This window comes from Mastigoproctus giganteus, chromosome 14 (assembly GCF_048544385.1).
Source record: "Mastigoproctus giganteus isolate SK-2022 chromosome 14, ASM4854438v1, whole genome shotgun sequence".
NCBI classification, from domain to species: Eukaryota; Metazoa; Arthropoda; class Arachnida; order Uropygi; family Thelyphonidae; genus Mastigoproctus; species Mastigoproctus giganteus.
This window is the reverse complement of record NC_143588.1, coordinates 73,922,183-73,949,312: the sequence shown is the minus strand read 5'-3', so window position 1 is coordinate 73,949,312 and position 27,130 is coordinate 73,922,183. Positions and strand designations below refer to the sequence as shown.

At 39.0% G+C, this 27,130-nt stretch overlaps 1 protein-coding gene across 1 annotated transcript in view; it reads right to left on the bottom strand.

Annotated features, from left to right (window-relative positions):
- Nucleotides 1-27,130, bottom strand: part of LOC150075248 (proteasome subunit beta type-4-like) — an 80,433-nt gene that overhangs the window by 21,224 nt on the left and 32,079 nt on the right. Inside the window, exons 3-4 of the mRNA XM_090388412.1 lie at nucleotides 26,320-26,403; nucleotides 6,929-6,991 (exon numbers count right to left, since the gene is read on the bottom strand). Coding sequence (XP_090244538.1) covers nucleotides 6,929-6,991; nucleotides 26,320-26,403 — 147 coding nt within the window. The remainder of the gene's footprint in view (nucleotides 1-6,928; nucleotides 6,992-26,319; nucleotides 26,404-27,130) is intronic.

Genomic DNA, 27,130 nt, shown 5'->3' with positions numbered 1-27,130 from the left:
TTTTATGGACATGTTTCTAATTTTTTCTTTTTTTCTTACCGAACGAAGACAATTTTTTCAATTTAATTTTTTTTGCATTTTTTTTTTTTTTTTTTTTGTTTTTGTGTACAGGTATAGAACCCTCATTATGTCATATAAACTACGTTTTGCATTGTGCAGATTTGGACTTCGTGGTATTTTCCTGAAACATAACTCCTGCACAAATCAGGGGATGACTGTATACGATGTCATCATTTTTTGCATCCAATTCTTTTGTGACCACACCATACTATCCAATCAAATTGGTCAGACAAGACCTCCCTTCAACAAACCCATGCAGTGTCTTAACTATTACTGCAATCTTGTCTAGATGATCGTGTAATGCTTCTTTAACCAATGAATCCATTTTTTTCACAAGTTAAATTCACATTATATTCACAAGTTAAACTAACAGGTCCATAGTTACTTGTGTCACCTTTTGAACCCTCTGTGAACTGGGAATACATTTGCACACCTCTAGTCCATGTGGACCTTCCCCCTCCCCTGAATCCAAGGAAGCTCTCATAATTAAGGCTTAGGTGCAATTTATTCTTTCAATTTAACCTTATACTGATTTTTTAAGAATGTTAATGTTCAGATTAGGATGATGCAAGTTCAATGTTAAATATAACTAAGAATCACAAATTTTCAATCAAAACCAATTTTATTTCTAGATTTCAATAATTATTCAGATTATTTATGGTAGCATTAGCATTAGTAGACAGGCATACAATGCAAGAAAGCAAGCTTATGTAGCATTAGCCAAAAAAAAAAAAAAAAAAAAAAAAACACGCTCCCATTTCACCCTTCCATTCATTCCAAATGCCTGTCCAGCTCAGTCTTAAATTTATTTAGGCTATCAACTTCCACAACAAAAGATGGAAGTCTTTTCCACCAATCAACCACCCACTGGCTAAACGCAAATTTCCGCACATCTATTCTACAATTGTCTTTCCTCAATTTGAATCTATGCCCCCTCAGGTTCTTAATTTGAGCAAGAGGAAGAATCCCATCAGCATTCAGCTTGCCCAACCCATTCAAGGCCTTATACACCTCAATCAGATCACCTCTCAGGTGCCTACTCTCCAGGTGCTGCAATTTGCAGAACTTAAGCCTTTCTTGGTAAGAGCACTCCTTTGTTCCCCTCAACAATTTTGTCCTTCTTTGTACTCATTCTAGCAACTCAACATCCTTCATAAAATGAGGCCTCCAGACCTGTACACAGTACTCTAGGTGTGGCCTGACCATTGCCTCGTACAACAGGATAATCACCTCCCTGTCCCTGCTAGCACAATTCAAACAGCACAGGTTTCACTATAACATGGTTTTCAATTAAGTAGTCAAAAGTCAAATTTACTGTACATATTAAAACTCATTCAATAGCCTAGACACGTACTCTATATATATGCTGTGTTGTCATAGCCTAGGTATGGTACAATATGCTGTGGTGCCAACTCTATTGTCTCACATGCGCATGTGACAATAGCTTCCCCTCAGGCAGTCAGCTGGAACGTGCAACAGTGTTCAGTATTCTTAATTTCATCTTGATTTTGAGATGACGTGACGGCTTTTCAAACTTTTCATTTCACATTTTTTTACCCCTTTAAATACGATTGAAAATATATCTGCATTCTTGGCTAGAAATCACTGCCAACAACATGCATTCTTTTGGCAGCATATTTTGCCCCATTTGGTAAATGATTTCACTGGTTTTGAATCACAAGTTCAGACAAATGCCAAAGATATTGTGAAGATCGAAAAAGACTTGGGATTCGAAACTTTGGACACTGTCAATGTATGTGACCGCATTGAATCGCATGCAAGTGACTTTGATGGTGCAACTCTCCTTGAAATTGATAAGCAAACTGCATGTGAAGAAGAGGAAAACAATTCTGAAGTGACACCAAAAGTATTTTCAACAGAAAATTAGAGAAAGTTTTTCGGGGGGTTGACATGGCCTGCGAGGCGGTTACGAATGGAGATCCGAATGTTGAACCTAGCATCAAGATATGGCAAATTTTACAAGATGGGATTGGATGCTACAAAGACTTGAAAGCCAATAAAAAGAAAAGACGACGTCATTAGTGAAATACCTAAATAAACAACTGCCTTTTTAAAGCTTTTTTTTTCGTCTCTCATGATGCAATATTTTTGCATTTTGCAATATTTTATTTATTTCAAATTCTTTTAATTGGCTATCAAGCACAAATTGTTTATAGATTTATTATAATTTTTTTATAGACTGTTTCTCTGGTATGCATTCAATTAAAACCCATTATAATTATACCTCAATCAGCATGGTTTCACATAACACGGAAAAGTTTCGGTACCGCAACAGAGAAGAAAAATGCATGGGATGCATATAAATTATTAAGCGACTCAGAAGCCTATGGCAGATATAAGCTAGTCTATAATCAGGTCACAAAGGAGGTTAGGCAGGCGAAGGCAGATTACGAGACATCTTTGGCAAAAGATGCTAAGAAAAACAGCAAGCATTTCTTTACTTATATAAATTCTAAAAGGAAGGGGCTGAATCTGATTGGTCCACTCGATATCGATGGTTCCACTGTTGATGATCCTGCTCAGATAGCAAACAAACTTAATGAGTATTTTGCATCTACATTCACACATGAGGAGTTATTAAGGTTTGAAAATGGCAGAAGGTTATCAAATTGTAGCAGAGTGCTTAATGATTTTGCAATAACTGAGAGCAAAGTGGAGGAGAAATTGTTGAAGTTAAACATAAGAAAGGCACCTGGGGTAGATGAGATCTATCCAGTTATATTAAAGGAGGCGGGAAAGCAATAATTATGCTCTCATAATTATGGCCTTAGCCATAATTATGAGAGCATCCTTGGACTCAGGGGAGGTCCCCACGAACTAGAGATGTGCAAATGTATCCCCAATTCACAAAGGGGGATTGAAGGGTGACACGAGTAATTAAAAACCAGTCAGTTTAAATTCAGTTCCTATGAAAATAATGGAGTCACTGGTTAAAGATGAATTGCAGGATCATCTAGACAAGACTACAGCAATAATTCAGACACAGCATGGGTTTGTTAAGGGAAAGTCTTGTCTGGCAAATTTGATAGGATATTATGATGTGGTTACAAAGGAACTGGATGCAAAAAATAATTTTGATATCATATATTTCGATTCAGGAAAGCTTTTCACACTGTTGCACATGGAAGGCTATTGTACAAATTGGAGCAGAATGGTATTAAGGGTAAGTTGCTACAATGGATAAAAGGATGGTTAAGTGGGAGAAGACATAGGGTTGTAATCAATGGGTACTGCTCTTCGTGGACTAATGTTATTAGTGGAGTCCCACAGGGTTCGGTGTTGGGTCCACTGTTGTTTTGTATATTTATCAATGATATTGATGAAGGTATATCAGGCTTAGTGTCGAAGTTTGCAGATGATACAAAGGTTGGCAGGGTTATTAATGACAGTAATGGCAGTGTGCTACTGCAACATGACCTAGATAATTTGGGCAGATGGACTAATAAGAGGCAACTGAAGTTTAATCTTGACAAATGCAAAGTACTGCATATGGGTAGAAGTAACCCCAGAGAAACGTACCAACTGTGTGGTACTACACTTAAGGTGGTAGAAAATGAAAAAGACCTCGGAGTAATTGTGCAGTCAGATATGAAGTTTTCTGAGCAATGCAGACAGACTGCCACGGCAGGTCATGGGGTTTTGTCAATGATATATAGGAATTTTTCTAGCAGGGAAAAGAAGGTGATTGTCCCTCTGTACAAGGCAATGGTCAGGCTATGCCTTGAGAACTGCGTACTAGTCTGGAGGCCTCATTTTAGGAAGGATGTAGATTTGCTTCAGCGTGTACAGAGAAGGACAACAAGATTGGTGAGGGGAATGAAAGGATCCTCTTACCAAGAGAGGCTTAAGTTCTGCAAATTGCAGTGGCTGGAGACTAGGCACCTGTGCGGTGATCTGATTGAAGTGTATAATGCCTTGAATGAGTTGAGCACGCTGAATTCTGATGGGATCCTTCCACTTGTTCAGATTACGAACCTAAGGGGGCATAAATTCAAATTAGGAAAAGACAGATGTAGAATAGATGTGCAGAAATTTTCCTTTAGACACCGGGTGGTTAATTGCTGGAACAAACTTCCATTTGTCGTTGTGGAAGTTGATATGTTAAATAAATTTAAGGAGGAACTGGACAGGCATTTGGAGGGAATGGTGTGATTTTTTTTTTTTTTTTTGGCTAATGCTACATAAGCTCATTCACTTGCTTTCTTGCATCACATGCCACTACTACTACTACCAATTATCAGTGCTATGTGGGGTATTGCTGTATATCATTGACAAGACTCCATGACATGCCCTGGCAGTGCCTCCATACCCAGGTGGGCAGGAGCAGCAGTGCGTAGCACAGGCTCCTTGATTATAATGGGGTTCGAGCCCGTGACCACCAAATACGGAGGATGCGGAAAGGTCAGGGCATGACCACCGCATATCCACGGAGCAATATGGCCTTAGTTACTAATGCTCCTAAAAACCAAATAACAAACAAACAATCCTGCCCTGGCAGCCCATCTGCACTGCTCAGCAAAATTCATATTTCACTGCACAAATTAGTCCCAGGTCTTTTTCATATTCCACTTCCCTGAGTGTAGTACCACACAGCTGGCACATTTCTCTTGGGTTATTGCTACCCATATACAGTACTTTGCATTTGTCAATGTTAAACTTCAGTTGTCACTTCTCAGCCCATTTGCCCAACTTATCTAGATCCAGTTGGAGTAACATACTGTCTTTACTGTCATTAACAACCCTGCCAACCTTTGTATCATCTGCAAACTTGGACATTAATCCAATATACCTTCATCAATATCATTCATGAATACACAAAACAATAGACCCAGCACCGAACCCAGGGGACCTGCACTAATAACATTTGTCCACAAAGAGCAGTGTCCATTGATTACCACTCTGTCGTCTCCAACTCAACCATCCCTTTATCCATTGTAGCAACTTAAACTTAATGCCATACCTCTCCAATTTGTACAGCAGTCTTCCATGTGCAACAGTATCAAAAGCTTTCCTGAAATCCAAGTATATGATATCAAAATTACTTTTGACATTCATTTCCTTTGTGACCACATCATAGTATCCAATAAAATTGGTCAGACAAGACCTCCCTTTAACAAACCCATGATGTCTTAACTATTACTGCAGTCTTGTCTAGATGACCCTGCACTGCTTCTTTAACCACTGACTACATTATTTTTTTCGGAACACAAGTTAAACTAACAAGTCTGTAGTTACTTGTGTCACCTTTTGAACCCTCGTTGTGAATTGGTGATATAATTTTGCACACCTCCAGTCCATGGGGACTTCCCCTGAGTCCAAGGAAACTCTCATAATTATGGCTAATGGTTTGCTTCCTTCCTTTGCTGCCTCCTTTAATATAACTGGATAGATCGCATCCACCCCAGGTGCCTTCCTTATGTTTAACTTCAACAATTTCTGCTCCACTTTGCTCTCAGTTATTACAAAATCACTTAGCTCCCTGTTAGCATTTGATAAACCTCTGGTATTCTCCTCATTGAATAACTTCTCATGTGTGAATGTAGATGGAAAATACTCGTTCAGTTTATCAGCTACCTGAGCATAATCATCAATAGTCAACCCATCTATGTTAAGTGGTCCAATCTGATTCATTCCTTTTCTTCTAGAGTTTACATAAGTAAAGAACTCTTTGCTGTTTTTCTTTGCATCCTTTGCCAAAGAGTTCTCATAATCTGCCTTTGCCCGCCTAACCTCCTTTGTGACTTGATTACAGACAAGCTTATATCTGCCATAGGCTTCTGTGTCACTGATAATTTATATGCATACCAAAAAATTTTTCTTCCCTGCCACGAGCCTTACTAATTCATTTGACCTCCATTTAAGCCTGAACCTTGAACAGTATTTCTTAGTTGGAATAAAAAGCCTAGTAGCCTCCAAGATTAAGTCACTGAAGGCCTCCCATTTAGAATTCAACGTTGGTAACATCATCAGTTAATCCCACTGTACAGAATTTAAAAACTGTGTGAGACCCCTGTAGTCATCTTTACAAAAGCAAAAGCCCTTCCCTTTGGCCTTGATGGTAGTTACATCTTTAAGTAATTCCCATATTAGTACATTGTGATCACTGTTACCCAGTGGTTCCTTTATCTGCAAATTCTTAATGTGTGAACAATCACTGCTGATAATCAGATCAAGAGTATCGCTCCCTCTGGTTGCCTCTCGAACATGCTGCTGTAGAAAACAGTCATCCAATAAATTCAAAAAAGTCTTGCTAGTGTGCGAGTTACCAATCCACAAGTTCCAGTCAACCTCTGGAAAGTTAAAATCCCCCATTATAAGACATATTGATTTACTGGCCACTATTTCTCTGCACAATTGCTCATTATATTCAATAAGCCTATAACACACACCTACTCTCATTTTTCCTTTCCCAGTGCTTATGTCACACCAAACAGACTCAACATTGCATTGTCTACCAGCAGCAATTAGATGCACTTCCTTAGATTTTGTGTTTATTAATTACCAGCATAACCTCTCCTCCTTTCCTGTCCTGTCTATCCTTTCTGTACACATTGTACTCCCCAAATTCCAATTCTGCACTGCTTATATCTGTGTGACACCACGTGTCTGATATCCCAACAATATCTGTCTTTGATGTCTTGACTAGTGCTTCAAGCTCATCAAATTTATTAACTATACTTCTAGCAATGGTGTACATGCAAGTATACATGCACCTGTTTCTACTCTTAGTTACCCTGACACAGCTCATGTATTTATTTGTTATATTAAGACCACTACTGTACACATTATGCAAAAAATAAATTTTTTAGTGCTCATTAAAAGCAAAACCACAAAATTTTATACTTACGGCACATCATCCTGTAATCCACCAACAACGAGTGTACTCCTGAGTGGCTTAAACCATGTGCGTCTAAAGCATATAATCAAATGAATAAACTTAATACAGAAAAAAATGGAAGTAACAGTAAATTTATTAGCTATATTTAGTTAAATATAGCTATATTTATTAGCTATATGTAAATTTATTAGCTATATGCATCAAAAGTTAATGTACTATAAGAACATGTTTTAAAAGAAAGAAAAAAAAGAAAAAAAAGAGTCCCCTGGTGATATTTTCCTGGTTATGTGTTACTGCTCTCAGAGAATGAATATCCCCCAATTATCTTAAATAAAAACTTACAAACCGTAACACACTAGGTGAATGGTATATTTGATTAACCTGAGGGGTGAGGCTCACAAAACAGCATTAAATTTATTTTGTTTTATATTAGTTAATTTTTATATTTTATTATTATAATTCAATTTAAATTGATTAGCTATTCATTGTCTTTTGGATAGTGAATGGCATACAGGGTAAAGAATTTGTTTTACTTTAAAATGTAGAGTAAAATTCCAAAAATACCATTTTAACAATATTTTCACTATAACAAAAATAGTAGTATTAGCAGTGGCAGATGACACAAGAAAGAACTAGCAAAAAAAAAAAACCAAGATGGACGTTTGTTCCAACAATCATCTACCTGCTGGCTGAAGGCAAATTTCCACACATCTATCCTGCATCCTTCCTCAATCTGAATTTATGCACCCTCATGTGAATAGCATTAGCAAGAGGAATGAATCCATCAGCTTTGAGCTTATTGAATTCATTCAAAGCTTTAAACATCTCAATCAGATCTCCTTGCATGTGCCTAATCTCTAAACACTGCAGAACTGAAGTTTTTTCTGCTAAAAGCCCATTTGTTCTCCTCACTAATCTTGTTACTCTTCTCTCACCCATTCCAGCAGCTCTACATCCTTCCTAAAATGAGGCCTTCAGAGCTGTATGCAATACTCAAGATGTGGTCTAACCATTGCTTTATACAATGAGATAATCACCTCCTTATCTCTGCTAGTACAATTCCTGCATATCATTGACAAAACCCCACGAGTCGTTGGTAGACTACAGGGTGATATGCCCTGGCAGCCTGCCTGAACTGCTCAGGGAAATTCATATCTGACTGCACAATTGCCCTCAGGCCTTATTCATTCTCCACTACCCTGAGTGTGATATCACAAAGTTGGTATGTTAATCTGGAATTACAGCTACCATATACAGTACCTTGCTTTTATCAATGTGAATAAGTCTAGGTTAGGGATAACTCCCTTTTATGTTTCCCTCAATGTTTTCAGAAATTCTAGAACTTGAATTTCTGAAAACATTAACATTGAAATAAGTTGCAAACAATATTGGATTGGCATGGAAGAAAGTAAACTCAACAGCAATTGAAACTTCTAGAAAAAATGTATTGGAAAAGACAAGATCACTAATAATAACCTTGAATTAGCAGCATTTTCAGAACAAGAAGCAAAGGCTGCTTGTAATGTATTTGGTGGCAGTCTTGGAGCAAATGACCTGGCTGATTGGATTGAGGTGGATGTGGAAACTCCAGATGCACATTATCTGAGTGAGGAAGAATCAGTGGAAAGACAATTGGCAAACAGAAGGTCAGTGACATAGCGAGTGACTCAGAAGATAATGTGGATAATTTGTGTAAGAAAAAATCAGAAATTAATAAAAAAAGTGCTTGAAAACATTAATGAGGTGAGAGCATGGTTAGAAGGTCAGAGTGATAGCGAACATCTTCATTTATTGCATCTGACCACTATTAATAATTATGTACTGAAAACACTGTCATCAGTTCTAGCAAACTACATTATGTGACTACTTTAGAATGGATGCATAAAATGTGTTCTCCATAACAGCATTGTGTATTAGTATAATGTCAAGGGAATGTTGTAACCTTTAATATTTTATGTCATTTAGTCTGTATACTCATAAAACATTAGTAAATAAAGTATTTATATACTAAGTAAATGTATTTATGTTAAAAAATGAGGAATAAAATGGTAAATTTTTTATAGTATAACATGCTTCGCTTATAATGCAAGTATTAAAGTTGTCTCTTGACACCAATGCTATATTGAGATTGCACTGCATTTTTAATAGCAAAGTTCAACGTCTTAGTGACCATCCCAGGTGCAGGTATACTTGTGTGTACACCAATGCCAGGAGTTTAGTAAATAAATTTGATGAATTTGAGGTATTGCTCAAAACATCGAAGGCAGATATTGTTGGGATATCAGAGACGTGGTGTCACACAGATATAAGGGATGCGGAACTGCAATTTGGGGAGTAAAACATCTACAGAAAGGATAGACAGGATAGGAAGGGGGGAGGTGTTATGCTATTAGTTAAGAAACACATAAAAACCAAGGAAGTGAAGCCAGTCGACATCGCTGGACAGTGCAGTGTGGAGTCAGTTTGGTGTGACATAAACATTGGGAGATCAAAATTGAGAGTAGGAGTGTGCTATAGGCCTAATGACTCTAATGAGTATAATAAGGAACTGTACAGGGAAATAGAGTGGGCCAGTAACTCAGAGAGTCTTATACTGGGAGATTTTAATTTCCCAGATATTGACTGGATTTTGGGGGCTGGTTACTCACACACTAGCAGGGCTTTTGTGGATTTATTGGATGATTGTTTTCTACATCAGCATTTTCGGGAGGCAACTAGAGGGAGTAATACTCTTGATTTGATTATCAGCAGTGATTCTTCATGCATTAAGAATCTGCAGATAAATGAACCACTAGGTGGCAGTGATCACAGTGTGCTGAAGTGGGATTTACTCAAAGAGGTAACTACCATTAGGGGTAAAGGGAAGGGTTATTGCTTCCGTAAAGGTGACTACGATGGACTGAGACAGTATTTAAATTCTATACAGTGGGACCAACTGATGATGTTACCAACAGCAAATTCAAAATGGGAAGCATTCAAAGAACTTATCTTGGAAGCTACTAGGCTTTACATACCAACTAAGAAATATTGTTCAAGGTTTAGGCCAAAATGGATGTCAGATGAACTAATGAGGCATATGGCAGAGAAGAAAAATGCATGGGATACATACAAATTAACACATGACACAGAAGCCTATGATAGATACAAGTTGATATGCAACCAAGTTACAAAGGAGGTTAGGCAGGCGAAGGCAGATTACGAGAAATCCTTGGCAAGGGATGCAAAGAAAAACAGCAAAGAGTTCTTTACTTATGTAAACTCTAGAAGGAAGGGGATGAATCAGATTGGTCCACTTGATATTGATGGGTCAAGTGTTGATGATCCTGCTCAGGTAGCTAACAAACTAAATGAATATTTTGCATCGACATTCACACATGAGGAGGTATTCAGCGAGGGGAATGCCAGAGGTGTATTCAACTCTAGCAGTAAGCTACAGAATCTTGAAATAACTGGGAGTAAAGTGGAGGAGAAACTGTTGAAGATAAACACAAGAAAGGCACCCGGGGTGGATGGGATCTATCCAGTTATATTAAAGGAGGCAGCAAAGGAAGTAAGCAAACCCTTAGCCATAATTATGAGAGCTTCCTTGGACTCAGGGGAGGGACCCATAGATTGGAAATGTGCAAATGTGACCCCAATTCACAAAGGAGGATCAAAGGCTGACACAAGTAATTATAGACCTGTGAGCTTAACTTCTGTTCCAGGAAAATTAATGGAGGCACTGGTTAAAGAAGCACTGCAGGATCATTTAGACAAGACTTCAGTTATAGCTCAGACACAGCATGGTTTTGTTAAGGGAAGTCTTGCCTGACCAACTTGATTGGATACTATGATGCAGTCACAAAAGAACTGGATGCAGGGAATAACTTTGATATTATATACTTGGATCTTAGAAAGGCTTTTGATACTGTTGCACATGGAAGACTGCTACACAAATTGGAGCAGTGTGACATTGGAGGCAAATTGCTGCTATGGATAAAGGGGTGGTTGAGGGGGAGAAGACAGAGAGTGGTAATCAATGGACACTGCTCATCGTGGACTGATGTTATTAGTGGAGTCCCTCAGGGCTCAGTGTTGGGTCCATTATTGTTTTCTGTATTTATAAATGATATTGATGATGGTATATCGGGCTTAATGTCCAAGTTTGCAGACCATACAAAGGTTGGCAGGGTTGTCAAGGACACTACTGACACTATACTGCTGCAACAGGATCTGGAAAGGTTGAGCAAATGGGCTGAGAGGTGGCAAATGAAGTTTAACATTGACAAATGTAAAGTACTACACATGGGAAACAGCAACCCCAGAGCAACGTATCAACTCTGTGGTACAACACTGACAGTGGTAGAGAATGAAAGGGACTTGGGGGTGGTTGTGCAGGCAGATATGAAGTTCTCTGAGCAGTGCAGACGGGCTGCAAGAGTAGTTCATGGAGTATTGTCCATGATATACAGGAATTTTTCCAGCAGGGATAAGGAGGTGATTATTCCATTGTATAAGGCGATGGTCAGGCCACACCTAGAGTACTGTATACAGGTCTGGAGGCCTCATTTCAAGAAGGATGTAGAGCTGCTGGAACGAGTACAGAGAAGGGCAACAAGATTAGTGAATGGAACAAAGGGGTGCTCTTACGAAGAAAGGCTTAAGTTTTGCAAATTACAGTGTCTGGAGACTAGGCACCAGCGAGGTGATCTGATAGAGGTGTATAAAGCCTTGAATGGTTTAAACATGCTCAATGCTGATGGGATTCTTCCTCTAGCTCAGAAAAATCACCTGAGAGGGCATAAATTCAAATTGAGGAAAGACAGATGTAGGATAGATGTGCGGAAATTTGCCTTTAGCCAGCGGGTGGTTGGTTGGTGGAACAAACTTCCATCCCTTGTGGTGGAGGTTGATAGCCTAAATAAGTTTAAGGCTCAGCTGGACAGGTATTTTGAACGAACAGAGGGGTGAAGTGGAAGTGGTTTTTTTTTTTTTTTTTTTGGCTGATGCTACATAAGCTTGCTTTCTTGCATCAAATGCCTCTACTAATGCTAATGCTAATCCCAGAAAACATTTAAAATGCTATGTTTCAAAATAACATATTACAGTATAATTACTCAAAAGGTACTAAATAAAACGCACTTTAAATTTGATGGAAGATCCTTTAGCTAACTTTGATGGGTTCATTTAAACACTTTCTATAAAATCTGAACTAACTTCAAGTTCACTGACACAATATTTTCTTATTAAACCGCTAACTTAACAGTGGCCACCAGAATTAAATTTATAAGTAAATAAACCACTAACATCCAGAGTAAAAAAACGATTTCAGACATTAACTGTTTTATCTTCTTATATTTTTACTACATATTTCAAACGAAACATGTTATAAAAGACTCATTTAAAACTTTAAATGTAAGTTTTCTATCTTGCCTTTAACCTTAATCTTTGCTCCATAATCTAAAAAAGAAATCCAGACATTGACAGCACTTTCAAACATTTTTTTATCTTTAAGTGCTTTAAAATCTGCTGATAACTACAAGTTTGCTTTTAGTAGAAGGAAAAAACTCTTACCTGTATGTTTCTTCAAAATGATATCAACTTGATAAAAAGTTTTGTTCTCATTAACTAAAACATTTTTATTTATACTAGAAAGCGAATTTTTGTTTTTTCTTGTGAAAAACATCTGCTTACAGTCATAATTCAAACTTCCTTTTTCAGAAAACCATTATATAAATTCATTCATTCTAGCCTAATAGCATATCTTAACAAACTTATTTAACTCAATAATATCAAAAACAGAATGAATAACCTTATTCAATGTTTCTTAGTAAAGTTTAAAGCCCGTGGGAGCCATTCATATATAAAAAAAATTCTAATTGAAAAATTCATTACACATAAAAGAATTAGAACACTTATAAAAGTTTCATTGCCTGTTATTTCATTTTCTATATTTGTTGCCTATATATATATATATATATATATATATATCTCTTCTACTCTACTTCTGTATTTGTTTTTTATCAAGCACTCTACACAGTGGTGTGCATAAATTTTTAACAACCGGCTCACATGACATAGTGTGAAAGGCATCAGTCATGCTTCCTTCCCCACCCTCTTTGGAAACTACGAGGCAGTTTCTCCCTTTGTGAGAATTACAACCCTCCAAAAGTATAAATGAATTCCATTATCAGCAAACATCCGCCTGGGTTGCTTCTTCTTAGGGTAATGACCTTATCAGGTTCATGGCAATTACATGAAATCTTTGACAGATGTTGAGCATGGGAATGTCATTATCTTAAGAAGAAGAGCGGCAGGCAAAATTAGGTGGATGTTTACTGGAAATAATATTCCTGTAAAATTTCTAGCAGAGATAATCCCTACACAGGCTGCTATCTAGGGAAGGGGTGGGGGAAAAGGAAGCACAAAGGGTGCCAAAATAAGTATGCCCTGGCTGGATTTTCTGTGTCACCATATACAAGCTTATCACCAACCACTGTGGATTGAAATGCATGCCACTCTGCAGTTTATAGCCATTGTCAGTTTAACAATTGAAATGCATGCCACTCTGCAGTTTATAGCCATTGTCAGTTTAACAATCAGCTCACAAAATTCTTAACAATTTAACAATCAGCTTGCAAAATTCTTGAAAATTTAACAGCCGGGGCAAGTCAGCTCCATTACAACAATGACTCTACATTCAGACCCACGGTGCTAATAACAATGTGATAAAAACTGAAAGTTTTTATAATCACTGATTGTAGACCATGGTGGATTAACCATTAAGGCAATGAGACACGTGCCCAGGGCTCCCAAGACATTTTCCTATAGTGTTCTAATATAGATTAATGTTTTCAGTAAACATCATAAAAATCTTGATTAACTTAAGTGAAAATTTAAGCAAAAAATTCAAAAGTACAAAATTTAATTTATTTGCCACCTAACTTTTATTTATTTTTTATTCTTTTTTTTTTTATTATTATTTTTTGGTGGGCCCCCAAATATGATTTGCCTAGGGACCCCAACTATCCCTAATCCGCCACTGGTTGTAGAGTATTCAAAACAAAAAATGTACAGTTGACCTCATTTATAACGAGCCCACTTACAACGAGTTCCTGGATACGAGTAAACTGAGATATTTTGTTTGGTCCCATTTAAAAACACATAGCATTCAGTTCGGATATAATGAGCACGTCCCGGATATAATGAGGGAACATACCACCGTGTACAGCACACCAAGTGCTTCTTGTCATCCTTTACAAACGAGAAGAAAGTTTCTACTTGTCCTTCAAAAGAAAGTTTATAAAATTGCCTGTGAAATCTGCTGTCTACAACGATCAACGTCAAAGCAGCGAATGCTTCTAAGCTCTCTAGAGGTCTCCTTTTACCTACCCTGCAGCAGCTAGCTATTAATCATCAGGAAGCTGTAAAACACACCTCACTCCTTTTCCAGTGACCAATCACTGGCCGCTGCTGAATAGATAAATGTAGATCTCCAGAGAGCTTGGATGCATTTGCTGCTTTGACACTGATTGTTTCGGATAGTGGATTTCACAGAAAATTTTATAAACTGTCCTTTTAAGGACAAACTCTATTCTCCCTTCTAAAGGACAGTATGAGGAACTTGGTTTCAATCTTAGAGCCCGAAAATGTCGAAGAGGAAAGCATTATCGGTGAAGGAAAAAGCCAAAATTATCAAACTGCAGACTGGTCAGAAGGACATAGAGATATGTAAGAAGTACTGACTTTCTTCGTCTACTGTTTCAACACTGTGGAAAAATAGAGATGCAGTGTTGAAGGCCTGTGATGACAACATTGATCAAGCTCTGCTGAAATGGTTTATTGCACAAAGAAATGCTGGTTAACCCATAAGTGGACCAATCTTAAAGGCTAAAGCAGAAGAATCTGCACAGCTTTTCAACTATGCAGGATTTTATTGCTCAAATGGGTGGCTTGATCATTTTAAGAATAGGCATAAAATCTGCTAGGGCAAAATCAGTGGAGAAGCATCTGCAGTGGACATGAAGATAACATCTAAGTGGATAACCGACGTGTGCCGATTCACTCTTAAGGCTGCAGTGACGACGATATCTACAATATGGATGAAGCTGGAATTTTCTATAATGTCACTCCTGACCAAACTTTGAAATTCCAGGGTGAAAAATGCATTGGAGGAAAGTTGTCAAAGAATAGACTTATAGCGGCTATCTACACAAATATGTCTGGGACAGATAAAAGAAGGCTTCTAGTGATGGGAAAGTCTGCCAAACCAAGATGCTTCAAGAAGGTGAAGCAACTGCTGGGTCCATTGTTGTTTTATTATTATTTATATTATTATTTATTAATATTTATTATTAATTAATATTAAATAATATTGATGAAGGTATATCAGGCCTAATTTCCAAGTTTGCAGATGATACAAACGTTGACAGGGTTGTTAACGACAGTAAAGACAGTATGCTACTGCAACAGGATCTAGGAAAGTTAGGCAGATGGGCTGAGAAGTGGCAACTGAAGTTTAACATTGACAAATGCAAAGTACTCAATATGGGTAGCAGTAATCAAAGAGAAACGTACCAACTGTGAGGTACTACACTCAGGGAAGTGGAGAATGAAAATACCTGTGTAATTGTGCAGTCAGATATGAAGTTCTCTGAGCAGTACAGATGGGCTGCCAGAGCAGGTCATGGAGTTTTGTCAATGATAAATAGGAATACAGTACCCAAGGTATGGTCAGGAGATACCTTGGGTACTGTATACAGGTCTGGAAGCCACATTTTGGGAAGAATGTAGAGTTGCTAGAACGAGTACAGAGAAGGGCAACAAGATTTGTGAAAGGAACAAAGGAGTGCATGTACGAAGAAAGGCTTAAGTTCTGCAAGTTGCAGCAGCTGGAGACTAGGCACCTGCGAGGTGATCTGATCGAGGTGTATAAGGCCTTGAATGGTTTGAGCAGGCTCGATGCTGACAGGATACTTCTGCTTGCCCTCAGATTAACAAGAACAACCTGAGGGGGCATAGATTCAAACTGAGGAAAGACAGTTGTAGAACAGGTGTGCGGATTACCATTTTTTTTAAATTCAAAAATATTAAATATTTAATTCAGAAATAATAAATTGTCATATGACCATTTTTTTTAAATTCAGAAATATAAAATATTTTAAATATTTCTGCATGTTCTTTCATATTTCTAAACCTTTCAGTTAATGAGAAAAGTTGTGTGTCCATAATTTGAAAGAAAAAAAATAATTTTGAAATTTTGTTGCAAATCCTGAATAGCTTCCTCTCTACTTTCATAATCGAAATGACATCTTTTCAATCTTTTCCTTGCAATGCTTACTTCTGGAAACTAAGTGGCAATGCCAATGATAGTAGCCACATTATTAGCCGAATCGAGAATTTTTTGGAATGCTTCCTCTGTTCTGTTTTCTTGAAAATATTCTGTGATTTACCATTGGTAGGGGTGTAAGGCAAGGATTTTCAATGTCCTCCATACTATTTGATTCACATGCAAAAGCATTGATGAAAGATTCAAAGAAGGAGGTATAAAAGTAGGAGGGGGAGAAGATAAAGACTTGATTTGATTTGATTTTCGGTTTATTGGCGCAAAAACAACTAAGGTTATACTGCGCCAAGAAACGATTAAAATAACAATAAAGATAAATTCTGGTAACCTTTAAAAAGGTTACCTCGTCAAATTGTTATTTATATATGTGGGTATATATTAATCGCTTTTAAAAATTTAAAAACTGCCGACACGTGGTCGTTGTCTGATAAAATCCGACTGAGTGTATAAGGCTCAGTCGGATGAGTAAAAGCGGTAAAATGTATATTGCGAACATGGGTAAAATGAACGCAATCTATTAAAATATGCTTTAGAGTTAAAACGGTGTCGCAAGACTCGCACATAGGAGGGTCATCCGCCCTCAGCAGGAAAGAATGTGTCAGATGACTGTGACCTATGCGGAGTCGAGCAAGAACAACTTCCTCGCTCCGATTCCTGCGCAGACCAGACTGCCAAGTTTGTATTACAGGCTTTATTTGATATAATTTATTTGTTCTCTGTCTATGCCATAGTTCTTGCCATTGGGAATATATTTTGTTGCATATTATTTGCCTGTAGTCTGTATAGGGGACTGACAGGCAACGATTATGAGTGGGTGTTGCTGATTTGGCTGCAGCGTCAGCCAAATCATTTCCCTTTATCCCAATGTGGCTAGGAATCCAGCAGAAGCGGATATCAAATTTGCATTCATAAAGAGAATGTCACTTCTGCTGAACCCGACAAAGAACTGGATGAGAATTATGTCTCGTAGATAATAAAGCCTGTAATACACTCAATGAATCGGAATATATTATTGACCTTTGGAATTGGCAAGTTCGAATGTGATCCAAGGCTAGCTCTATAGCATACAGCTCTGCAGTGTATATGCTGGATTCGGGAGGAATCTGCTGAGATATTATAGTGTCCGGAAAGACAGCAGCAGATCCTACGCACGATTCAGACTTCGAGCCGTCTGTGTAAACGGGCTGGAAGTCTGAGTGCTCAGCTTGGTGTGCAGAGTAGAGCTGCTGGTAGACGGATGATGAGGTCTCAGACTTTACCCATTTCTTAAGGGAAAAGTCGCACGGTGGGGGATGAGCATGCCAGGGTGGAAGAGTTTCTTTTGGTGTTTGTGCCACCTTGTCTACCATGATGTTAAACTCTCTGATTAGCTCTTGGACACGAATACCAAAAGGTCGGTTGGCAGTCTGACGGGTATTGTACAAGTTTTCCCAACGTGGCTCAAAAACGCATGCCCACGTAGGATGGTCTGGCAGGGATTTCAACTTTAAAGCATAGTTTAAAGACAACTCCTTACGTCAAAGGGATAACGATGGTTCATTTGCTTCGACGTATAAGCTCTGGACAGGAGATGTTCGAAAAGCTCCAGTAGCGATACGGATAGCCTGATGGTGGACAGGGTCCAGCCATCGGAGGACACTCTCTCGAGCTGAGGAGTATACCTGGGACCCGTAGTCTAATTTGGGTCATACAAGTGCACGGTAGAGCCGTAGTAGGGTGCATCGATCTGCTCCCCAACGCGTTGAGGAGAGAGAGCGAAGAATATTGAGTCCCCTCGTGCATTTTGTACGAAGCTGACGAATATGTTCGAGAAAGGTCAGCTTTTTATCAAACACAAGTCCCAAGAATTTTGTGTCTGACACTACTGGAATAATATTTTGTCGGAGCCTTAATTCAGGTTCAGGATGAAGATTACGCTTGCGACAAAAGTGTACGCAAACGGTCTTCTCCGGCGAGAACCTGAAGCCATTAGCAAGTGCCCAGGAATTAAGGTGATCAATGGCTTTCTGCAGTTGTCTTTCAATAACCCTCATGTTGCATGACTGACAAAATATGCTAAAGTCATCAACATAGAGGGCACAGTTTACAGTTGGAGGAAGTTGTTCTGTGATGGAATTGACTTTGATGGCAAAAAGCGTGACACTTAATACTGATCCTTGTGGTACTCCCTCCTCTTGGCTGAAGGGACGAGAGAGTGAGGATCCCACACGAACTTGGAAAGATCGATTGGCCAAAAAGTTTTTAATAAAAATGGGGAGTTGCCCCCTAAGGCCTAGGCTATGCAGATCTTTTAATATGCCAAATCTCCAAGTTGTGTCATACGCTTTCTCCATGTCAAAGAACACCGACACCAAGTGTTCGCGTTTTAGGAAAGCATCCCGGATGGATGCTTCCAATCTAATAAGATGGTCCAAGGTGGACCGGTTCCTTCGGAAGCCGCACTGGATGTTGGAGAGAAGGTCATTTGTTTCGAGATACCATATTAAACGAGAATTAACCATTCTCTCCAGGATTTTGCACAGACAGCTGGTCAGAGCAATAGGACGATAATTGGTGGTGACTTTTGGATCCTTTCCTGGCTTAGGAAAGGCAAGAACGATTGCCTTTCGCCAGGAATCCGGAAACTGCCCCTCAGTAAAGATTCTGTTATACAGAAGGAGCAGACAATCCATAGATTTTGGTAAAAGATGTTTAATCATTTCATAATGGATGCCATCTGGTCCAACAGCACTTGCTTTGGAAAGAGTGAGGACTCTTTTCAGTTCCTCTATAGTGAATGCCCCGTTGTAGGGATAGAGGCCCTTGGTCTTAAAATTAAGTGCTTGCTTTTCCAGTTTATGTTTAAGGACCAGGAACTCTGGGGAATACGAAGATGTTGCAGAGATGTTAGAGAATGTTTCCCCAAGAGCATTGGCTATTGCAGTTGGATCTGCAATAGTGCATCCATTATAATCTAGGATTGCAGAAGGGTGGGAGGTATATTTTCCCTCATTTTCCGGATTTTATCCCAGACTACCTTAGAGTTGGTAGACTGGTTAATAGATGATGTGAAACGGATCCACGATTCCTTTTGACTCTGACGACGGATGTAGCGTGCTTTGGCTCGTGCACGTTTGAAGGCTATAAGGTTGTTCGTGGTAGGATATCGGCGAAATATCCCCCACGCTTTGTTTTGAGCCTTTTTTGCTGCTGTGCATTGTGAATTCCACCAAGGTTTGGGAAATGGTGGAAACCGGGCTGATGTTTTTGGGACAGCATTAGCAGCTGCTTGGACGATGATTTCTGTGATGTACTTTACTGCATCATTGATCGGCTCTTGACTGACTGTGCTAAGATCGAAATTTGCCTGATGTTGGAAGGCAGTCCAGTCAGCCTGATCAATCTTCCACTGTGGTAACCTAAAAGGAAGACATGGTCTCCCACTGTGTAACAAGGTTATCACAGGGAAGTGATCGCTTCCGTATGGATTCTCCTCCACTTCCCAAGTGAGTGAAGGGAGTAGAGAAGGGGAGCAGATAGATAGATCAATGGCAGAAAAGGTACGGGTAGGCGTGTGGAAGAAGGTGTTTGTTCCAGTATTTAGAAGGGAAAGGTCATTGTCATTGAGCACACGCTCAATGACTCGTCCCCTTCCGTTGATGTTAGCACTACCCCACAGGGTGTTATGTCCATTAAAATCCCCAAGAAGTAAGAAAGGGGGAGGCAACTGCGTTACAAGATCATCAAGGTCTTCCTGGGAGATGTCAGTCCCAGGTGGCAAATAAATAGAGCAGACCGTTAATAAAAATCCCACTGTAAGGCGAATTGCAACAGCCTCTATGCTGGTTGTAATTAGCAAGGGCTGAACTGGGGTCTGATTACTCACAAGGATAGCCACTCCTCCATGAGCAGGACCATCCGCAATTCTATCCTTACGAAAGATTGTGATGTTATACATGGTGGGGTCATCATTTGCTTTTAGATAAGTCTCCTGCAAGCAAAAGCAAACTGGCTCGTGCTTTTGCAGGAGGACCTTGATGTCATCAGTATTTCGCCGGAATCCACGACAATTCCATTGTAGGAATTTAGCCATTATTTTGGCTTGGTGGGTCCATCAGGCGGCTTCCGAAGTGCTGAGGGCTTACTTTTATCAGTCTTGGCTTTATCTTTTTTGGGGAAGAATGGACGCTGTCCCGTGTCCATTTCTTCCTCCGCAAAGAGTTCCAAGACTGATTCATCCGGTACCTCCTTGTGCTCGACATCCATTGTTTCTGTTTTATCTGTTAGCTCTTTACCACTTGGTTTTGGTAGTGGTGGAGCACTCGGAGGTACGGATATAGGAGTGGCAGCTGACTGCGTTTTTTTGGTGGGCTTTTGTGTACTCAATAAATAGCGTGCAATCGGAGTGAATGACTCTTTTGGTGGTACAGTCATCTCTGTTTGTGTACCGATAGTGCACTTCGCAGAAACCTTCTGGGCATATGAAGGTTTCCCGCTATTTATTGGTTGCATGCGTCTTCTGGCCTCTGGGTAGGAGATATTCAGCTCTGTTTTTAGTTTTTGGATCTCTTTTTCATCCTTCCACCGCTGGCATGCTCTGGAGTAGGCAGGGTGCTCTCCTTGGCAATTTATACAGATCGGTTTGGAAGATGAACATTCCTTGCTCTCGTGGTCTTTAACACCACATCGAGCACAGGCAGGGTTACCACGACAAGCCGTTTGTGAATGGCCGTATTTTTGGCATTTAAAACACCTCAGTGGGTTTGGGATGTAAAGCCTCACTGGGCAGTTTAAATAGCCTGCCTTGATGGAACTTGGAGGCCGTGGGGTGTTAAATGTTATGATGAGAACTCGGGTAGGGACGAGATTCCCATCCTTCCGCATTGATATTCTCTTGACAGCCGTCACTCCTTGGTCTTTTAGTTCAGAGCAGATCTCTTCCTCAGAGACATGAAGAAGATCCCACTCTGAAATGACTCCTCGTGAAGAGTTCAAAGTTCTGTGGGGTGTTACAATGATCGGTATTCCCCCTATGGATGTCGCGTTCAGGATTCTTTCTGCTTGCTTTGTATTTGAAGCTTCAATTAAGAGATCGCCAGAACGCAGCCGTTTTACAGATTTTGGTGATCCTGCCAGCCCTTCTAATCCTTTCTGGATAAAGAAGGGTGACATCTTCCCAATTGACTGCTCTCCGGTAGAATGGAGAATGAGGAAAAGCGGTGTTATAGATGGTGTTTTATCCTCAGTTCTGGCTCTTTTTGCAGAATTGCTCTCACTCTCATCTGGTCGATTAGGTAGGGGCCTTGTTGGGGCCCCAGAAGAAGGATTTAAATTACTCATGAGAGTAAAGGAAAAATGTCTGATGCCTAAGTACCTCACCCACCACGGAGCCCTACGAGGGGGCGCCCACTCGTGAACTAGCAGGTACTGCGTACACGAATGGGACGCCGAGTTCGCTTAGAACACCATACCCACGTTACCAATAAATCTTTATCCCGTCCCAGGACCATAGGGAGGGAGACTTATTGGAACGCAGTTGACCCTAGCAGTATAATACCACCCGCCGATTGATCCCAGTCGAGCCGGTCCGGGACCACCCGTCTCGTCGAAGCAGGGGCCAAAGTGGTGTATTAAGGCTGGGCCCCTCAACCACCAGGATCCCCCTTTCCGCTTCCACGGGTCGCGGCGCACGGCTGCACACGCCGGATTCCAAAGATGTAACCCTGGAACCAAGGTATGGGCGTTAGATCCCAGTGATGCTAATCTGGAAAACCAGCAGCATCACTGGGAGGTCCCCTCACCACGTACAGGTGCCCACGTCGAGGGGAAGATAAAGACAATAAGATTTGCAGACAACTAGATATTGATTGCTAATAATGAAGAATTACAGAGCTCCTTGGACATCTTGAACAGCACAATAAAGGAGTAAAATATGAAGATTAAAAGCAGTAAAACCAAGTTAATTTCAAAGAGGCCATGAAGAAGAATCAATGTAACATTAGATGGAATAATACTGGAACAGGTCGAGAGATACAGGTATTTGGGAAGCATAATAACAGAAAATGGAAAAAGCCTGGAAGAAATAGAAACAAGAATTGCAATGGGCAAAGAGGCATTTATAATAAAAAAGAACTATTGAGAAGAAATTTCAAGAAGGAATTAAGAAAGCAAATGGTGAAAACGTTAATATGGACTGTTGTACTATATGGCTCCGAAACACAGACACTGGGAAGGAGGAGATTAGACGCCTAGAAGCTTTCGAGATGTGGGTGTGGAGGAGAATGGAAAGGGTAAAATGAGTGGATAAAGTGAGTAATGAGATTTTGAGGAAAGTATAAGAGAAAACATTAGTAAAGAATTAAGAAAGAGACAAAATAGCTTTATAGGACATGTATTGAGAAGAGAGAGCATGCACAGGAAAGCGATTGAGGGGTATATGTGTTCAAAGAGAATTGTTGGAGGAAGGAGAATTGGAATTATGGATTGGATGATAAGAGGAAAATTATGCAGGAATTAAAAGTATAGCACAAGATAGAGAAACATGGTGCCAATGGAGCCTTCAAGCTGCCTGAGGCAGGTTCAGGGCAGAGAACTTGGAGAAAAAGATTTTATAACAGAAAATATAAATATAAAACACATATCTAAATAAGCAACTTAACGTGTCTGCAATTTCATGAACTGTATTTATTTCAAATGAAATTATTTGCCTGTCATGTTGAATACTGGTAAACGATGGAAGTCACGTTGAGCATCTGAATGTATAAAACCAATCAGATACCCAGAATACACATCCCACATACCCAGAAATTCGGCTGGTCATCAGATAATTGTATAAAACCAATCAGATGACCAGCACGATTTCCGGGTATGTGGGACAGGCATTTCGTTAGGTTTTAAGAGTAACAATAAGTTGCAGAATGGTAATCCCTTTGGCTCTTTATTCGTGCTTAGCAACAGGATTAATTGACTCAATTGCCTGAAGGCCAGAGGTGCGAACAATGCATTCCCAGTAGTCTCTTGCAATCTGTTCGTTATATAGAAATTTTCTTCGTTCTACTGAAACTATTATAAATATAATTACTCAGGGGAATATAAAAAAAAAATCGCTAAATAGAAAATTTTTTTATAAAGAAGTTCGTTAAACAGAGGTCCAACTTATATATGTCAAAATTATTTTTGGCGCCCTCCTTAACTGCCGCCCGTAAGTGATGCTTACCTCGCCTACCCACTTGCAGTGGCCCTGATCCAGTTATATTAAAGGAGGCAGCAAAGGAAGTAAGAAAACCCTTAGCCATAATTATGAGAACTTCCCTGGACTCAGGGGAAGTACTCATGGACTCGAGATGTGCAAATGAGATCCAAATTCATGGATGGATCAAAGAGTGACACAAGTAATTACAGACCTGTTAGTTTAACTTCTGTTCCAGGGAAATTAATGGAGGCACTGGTTAAAGAACCACTGCAGGATCATCTAGACAAGACTTCAGTTACAGTTCAGATACAGCATGGCTTGTTAAGGGGAAGTCTTGTTTGACCAGTTTGATTGGATACTATGATGTGGTCACAAAGGAACCGGATGCAGAGAATAATTTTGATATCATATACTTGGATCTTAGGAAGGCTTTTGATTCTGTTGTATACGGAAGATTGCTACATAAATTGGATCAGTGTGGCACTGGAGGCAAATTGCTGCTATGGATAAAGGGATGGTTGAGTGGGAGAAGACAAAGAGTGGTAATCAATGGTCACTGCTCTTCGTGGACTAATGTTATTAGTGGAGTCTCCCAGGGTTCAGTGTTGGGTCCATTGTTATTTTCTGTATTTATTAATGATACTGATGATGGAATATCATGCTTAATGTCTAAGTTTGCAGATGACATGGCAGGGTTATTAATGACACTGATGACAGTACGCTACTGAAACAGGATCTGGAAAAGTTGAGCAGATGGGCCGAGAGGTGGCAACTGAAGTTTAACATTGACAAATGTAAAGTACTGCATATGGGTAGCAGTAACCCCAGAGTAACATATCAACTGTGTCGTACTAAACTCGGGGTGGTAGAGAATGAAAAGGACCTGGGGTTAATTGTGCAGTCAGATATGAAGTTTTCTGAGCAGTGCAGATGGTCTGCAAGAGCAGCTCATGGTATCTTGTCAATGATATACAGGAATTTTTCTAACAGGGAAAAGGATGTGATTATCCCCTTGTATAAGGCATGGTCAGGCCACACCTTGTGTACTGCATATAGGTCTGGAGGCCTCATTTTAGGAAGGATGTAGAGCTGCTGGAACGAGTACAAAGAAGGGCAACAAGTTAGTGACTAGAACAAAGGGTTGCTCTTATGAAGAAAGGTTGAAGTTTTGCAAATTACAGTGTCTGGAGACTAGGCCTTATACACCTCAGTTAGAATACCTTGCACTTGCAAGGTATTCTAACTGAGGTGTATAAGGCCTTGAATGGTTTGAGCAAGCTCAATGCTCATGGGTTGTTGTTGTTATTTGGTTTTTAGGAGCATTAGCAACTAAGGCCATATTGCTCCGGGGTTATGCGGTGGTCATTACCTGACCTTTCCGCATCCTCCGTATTTGGTGGTCATGGGCTCGAACCCCAGTCTAATCAAGAAGCGTATGCTACGCACTGCTGCTCCTGCTCACCTGGCTACAATGCTCATGGGATTCTTCCTCTTGGCCAGATTAATCATCTGAGGGGATATAAATTCAAACTGAGGAAAGACAGTTGTAGAATAGATGTGCAGAAATCTGTCTTTAGCCTTTAGGGTTGTTGATTGCTGGAACAAACTTCCATCTGTCATTGTAGAAGTTGACAGTTTAAATAAATTCAAGGCAGAACTAGATAAACATTTGGAGTGAATGGATAGGTGAAATGGGAAGGTTTTTTTTTTTTTTTTTGCTGATGCTACCTAATGCTAATCTTTTCTGTCACTGTTCTCTCTGTGCAGTTTTTGAATTACAGTACTCATAATTTGTAAGATTCAAATTTATGCTTTTTTTAGCACCATATTTAGTTCTGTTACTAACTACAGCTTCTTACTAAGTAAGTTATTTTGTATTTTTCAGTACACACAAATAAATCAGCATGAACACACACCTACACAAACAAAATGCAGATGATAGAGATTAAATCTAGTTTAGTATCAAATTAACTAGCATACCAAGAACCACCCAGCTAACCAACCTACCGAGTAACTTTTTCAAACTGATACAGACTGCTTACACATTTACATCTTCTGTGGATGTTCCAAAACATTCAGAGCAAGACACATCTGTAATGCTTCCTGTATCCTTAAAATTACAGTAATTTCCCAACAACTGTGTGGCTAGTCACTGTCTTTTGGGAATAAAATCGATGGAATTCATCACAATCACTAAATTCTTGCAGCAGCATATGATAACACTAGCTGAGCTTTCGCCTGCATTTTGCGAAATGACATTCTTATTACCAAATATTCCATAGTGAAAGAGCAATATGCAATTATGATGACCAACACAACACAACACAACACAACACGGTAAGATCTCACAATAAATTAACTTTTGCTAACATCAAGATCTGTTTCTAACACTGCCCCTCTCCATTCTCCCTACTGGTGGTTGTAAGGAATAAGGTTATTATTAAATTTTCCCGGGTGTTGGACTTTTGTACATATATAATGTTTGCTATTAAATTTTCCTTTGGTAAATGCTATTTCTGCACTAAAATATGAACAAAGCTATAGCCACTTAATGGTGACTGGGCTCATATTGATAAATTTGGTAGATCTATATTTGAAAAACATAACACAAACTTTGATTAAATCTGAAAAATAAAGTACTACTTTCAATAAAGCTGTAAAATATGCATAATTATTATAAATATTTTGGAAAAACCAGAAAAGCTGGCAGGTACATATCACTACCCTGATTCATTATTACACAGGTATATGTTTCTGATTGTAATTATTATGATATGTAAGGGTATTTCTTTACAACAAAAATAATTACGGATTACTGCAACTATTTTTATAGAGTATTTGCAAAATAAGGAATAAAAATTTGATTTTGAGCATTTCAAAAATAGCATAATGCAATCCACTTACCTATTGTAGAGCAGTGTGGTAAGCCACGTGTAAATAGTATTTGGTTTTAGAGTAAAATTATCATTCAAGGATTCATTAACAATTCTGGAAAGTAGAAAATAAATTCAAAATATATATGATAACAGCAAAACTATTAAAATATTATGCCACATTAAATGTAACAAAGCTCAACTTTAAATTAGAGTAATAAAGAAACAACATATAAATTTCTTCAGATAGTAAGACATTCATTTGTTATAAATAGGTATGGAGCTTATACAAACTCATTTTTTAGTTATGGATTTTGAGGACTATTTTCATTCACGTGAATTAAATTGTTGCTGGGTTGCCAAATGTAGCACAGATTAGGGTATTTAACATTTCACTACTGAGAATCCATTAGTGGAATGTCAAACTGTAGTGTTGATTCTAATTATACTCTGCACATATATGTTTTCAGCATACTGTATTTTACTTTAAAATCTGATAATGCATACATTATTTGTATTCCTTATAAGCACATATAAGATTTAATTCCTTTTAAATAATGTTTTTAAACTCTGATTAATTTCACTGTATTAAAGGAATTAAAGTTAAAAAATCAGCTTTATCTTTACCTAATCATAACTTAAAAAGAGTCCTTTACTTCATGGGTTATTTCTATTAAGAGCTAACTACAAATTCTTACACTATTACACCACAGTTATTATCTTTATTAACAGATATCACATTCTGGACTTCCAATTCCTTGGTCATATACACTGCTCCTCTCAGTGATCACGAAATTCAGGAAAGTAGGCAGAGGGAAGCCAATATCATAAGAGATACGAGT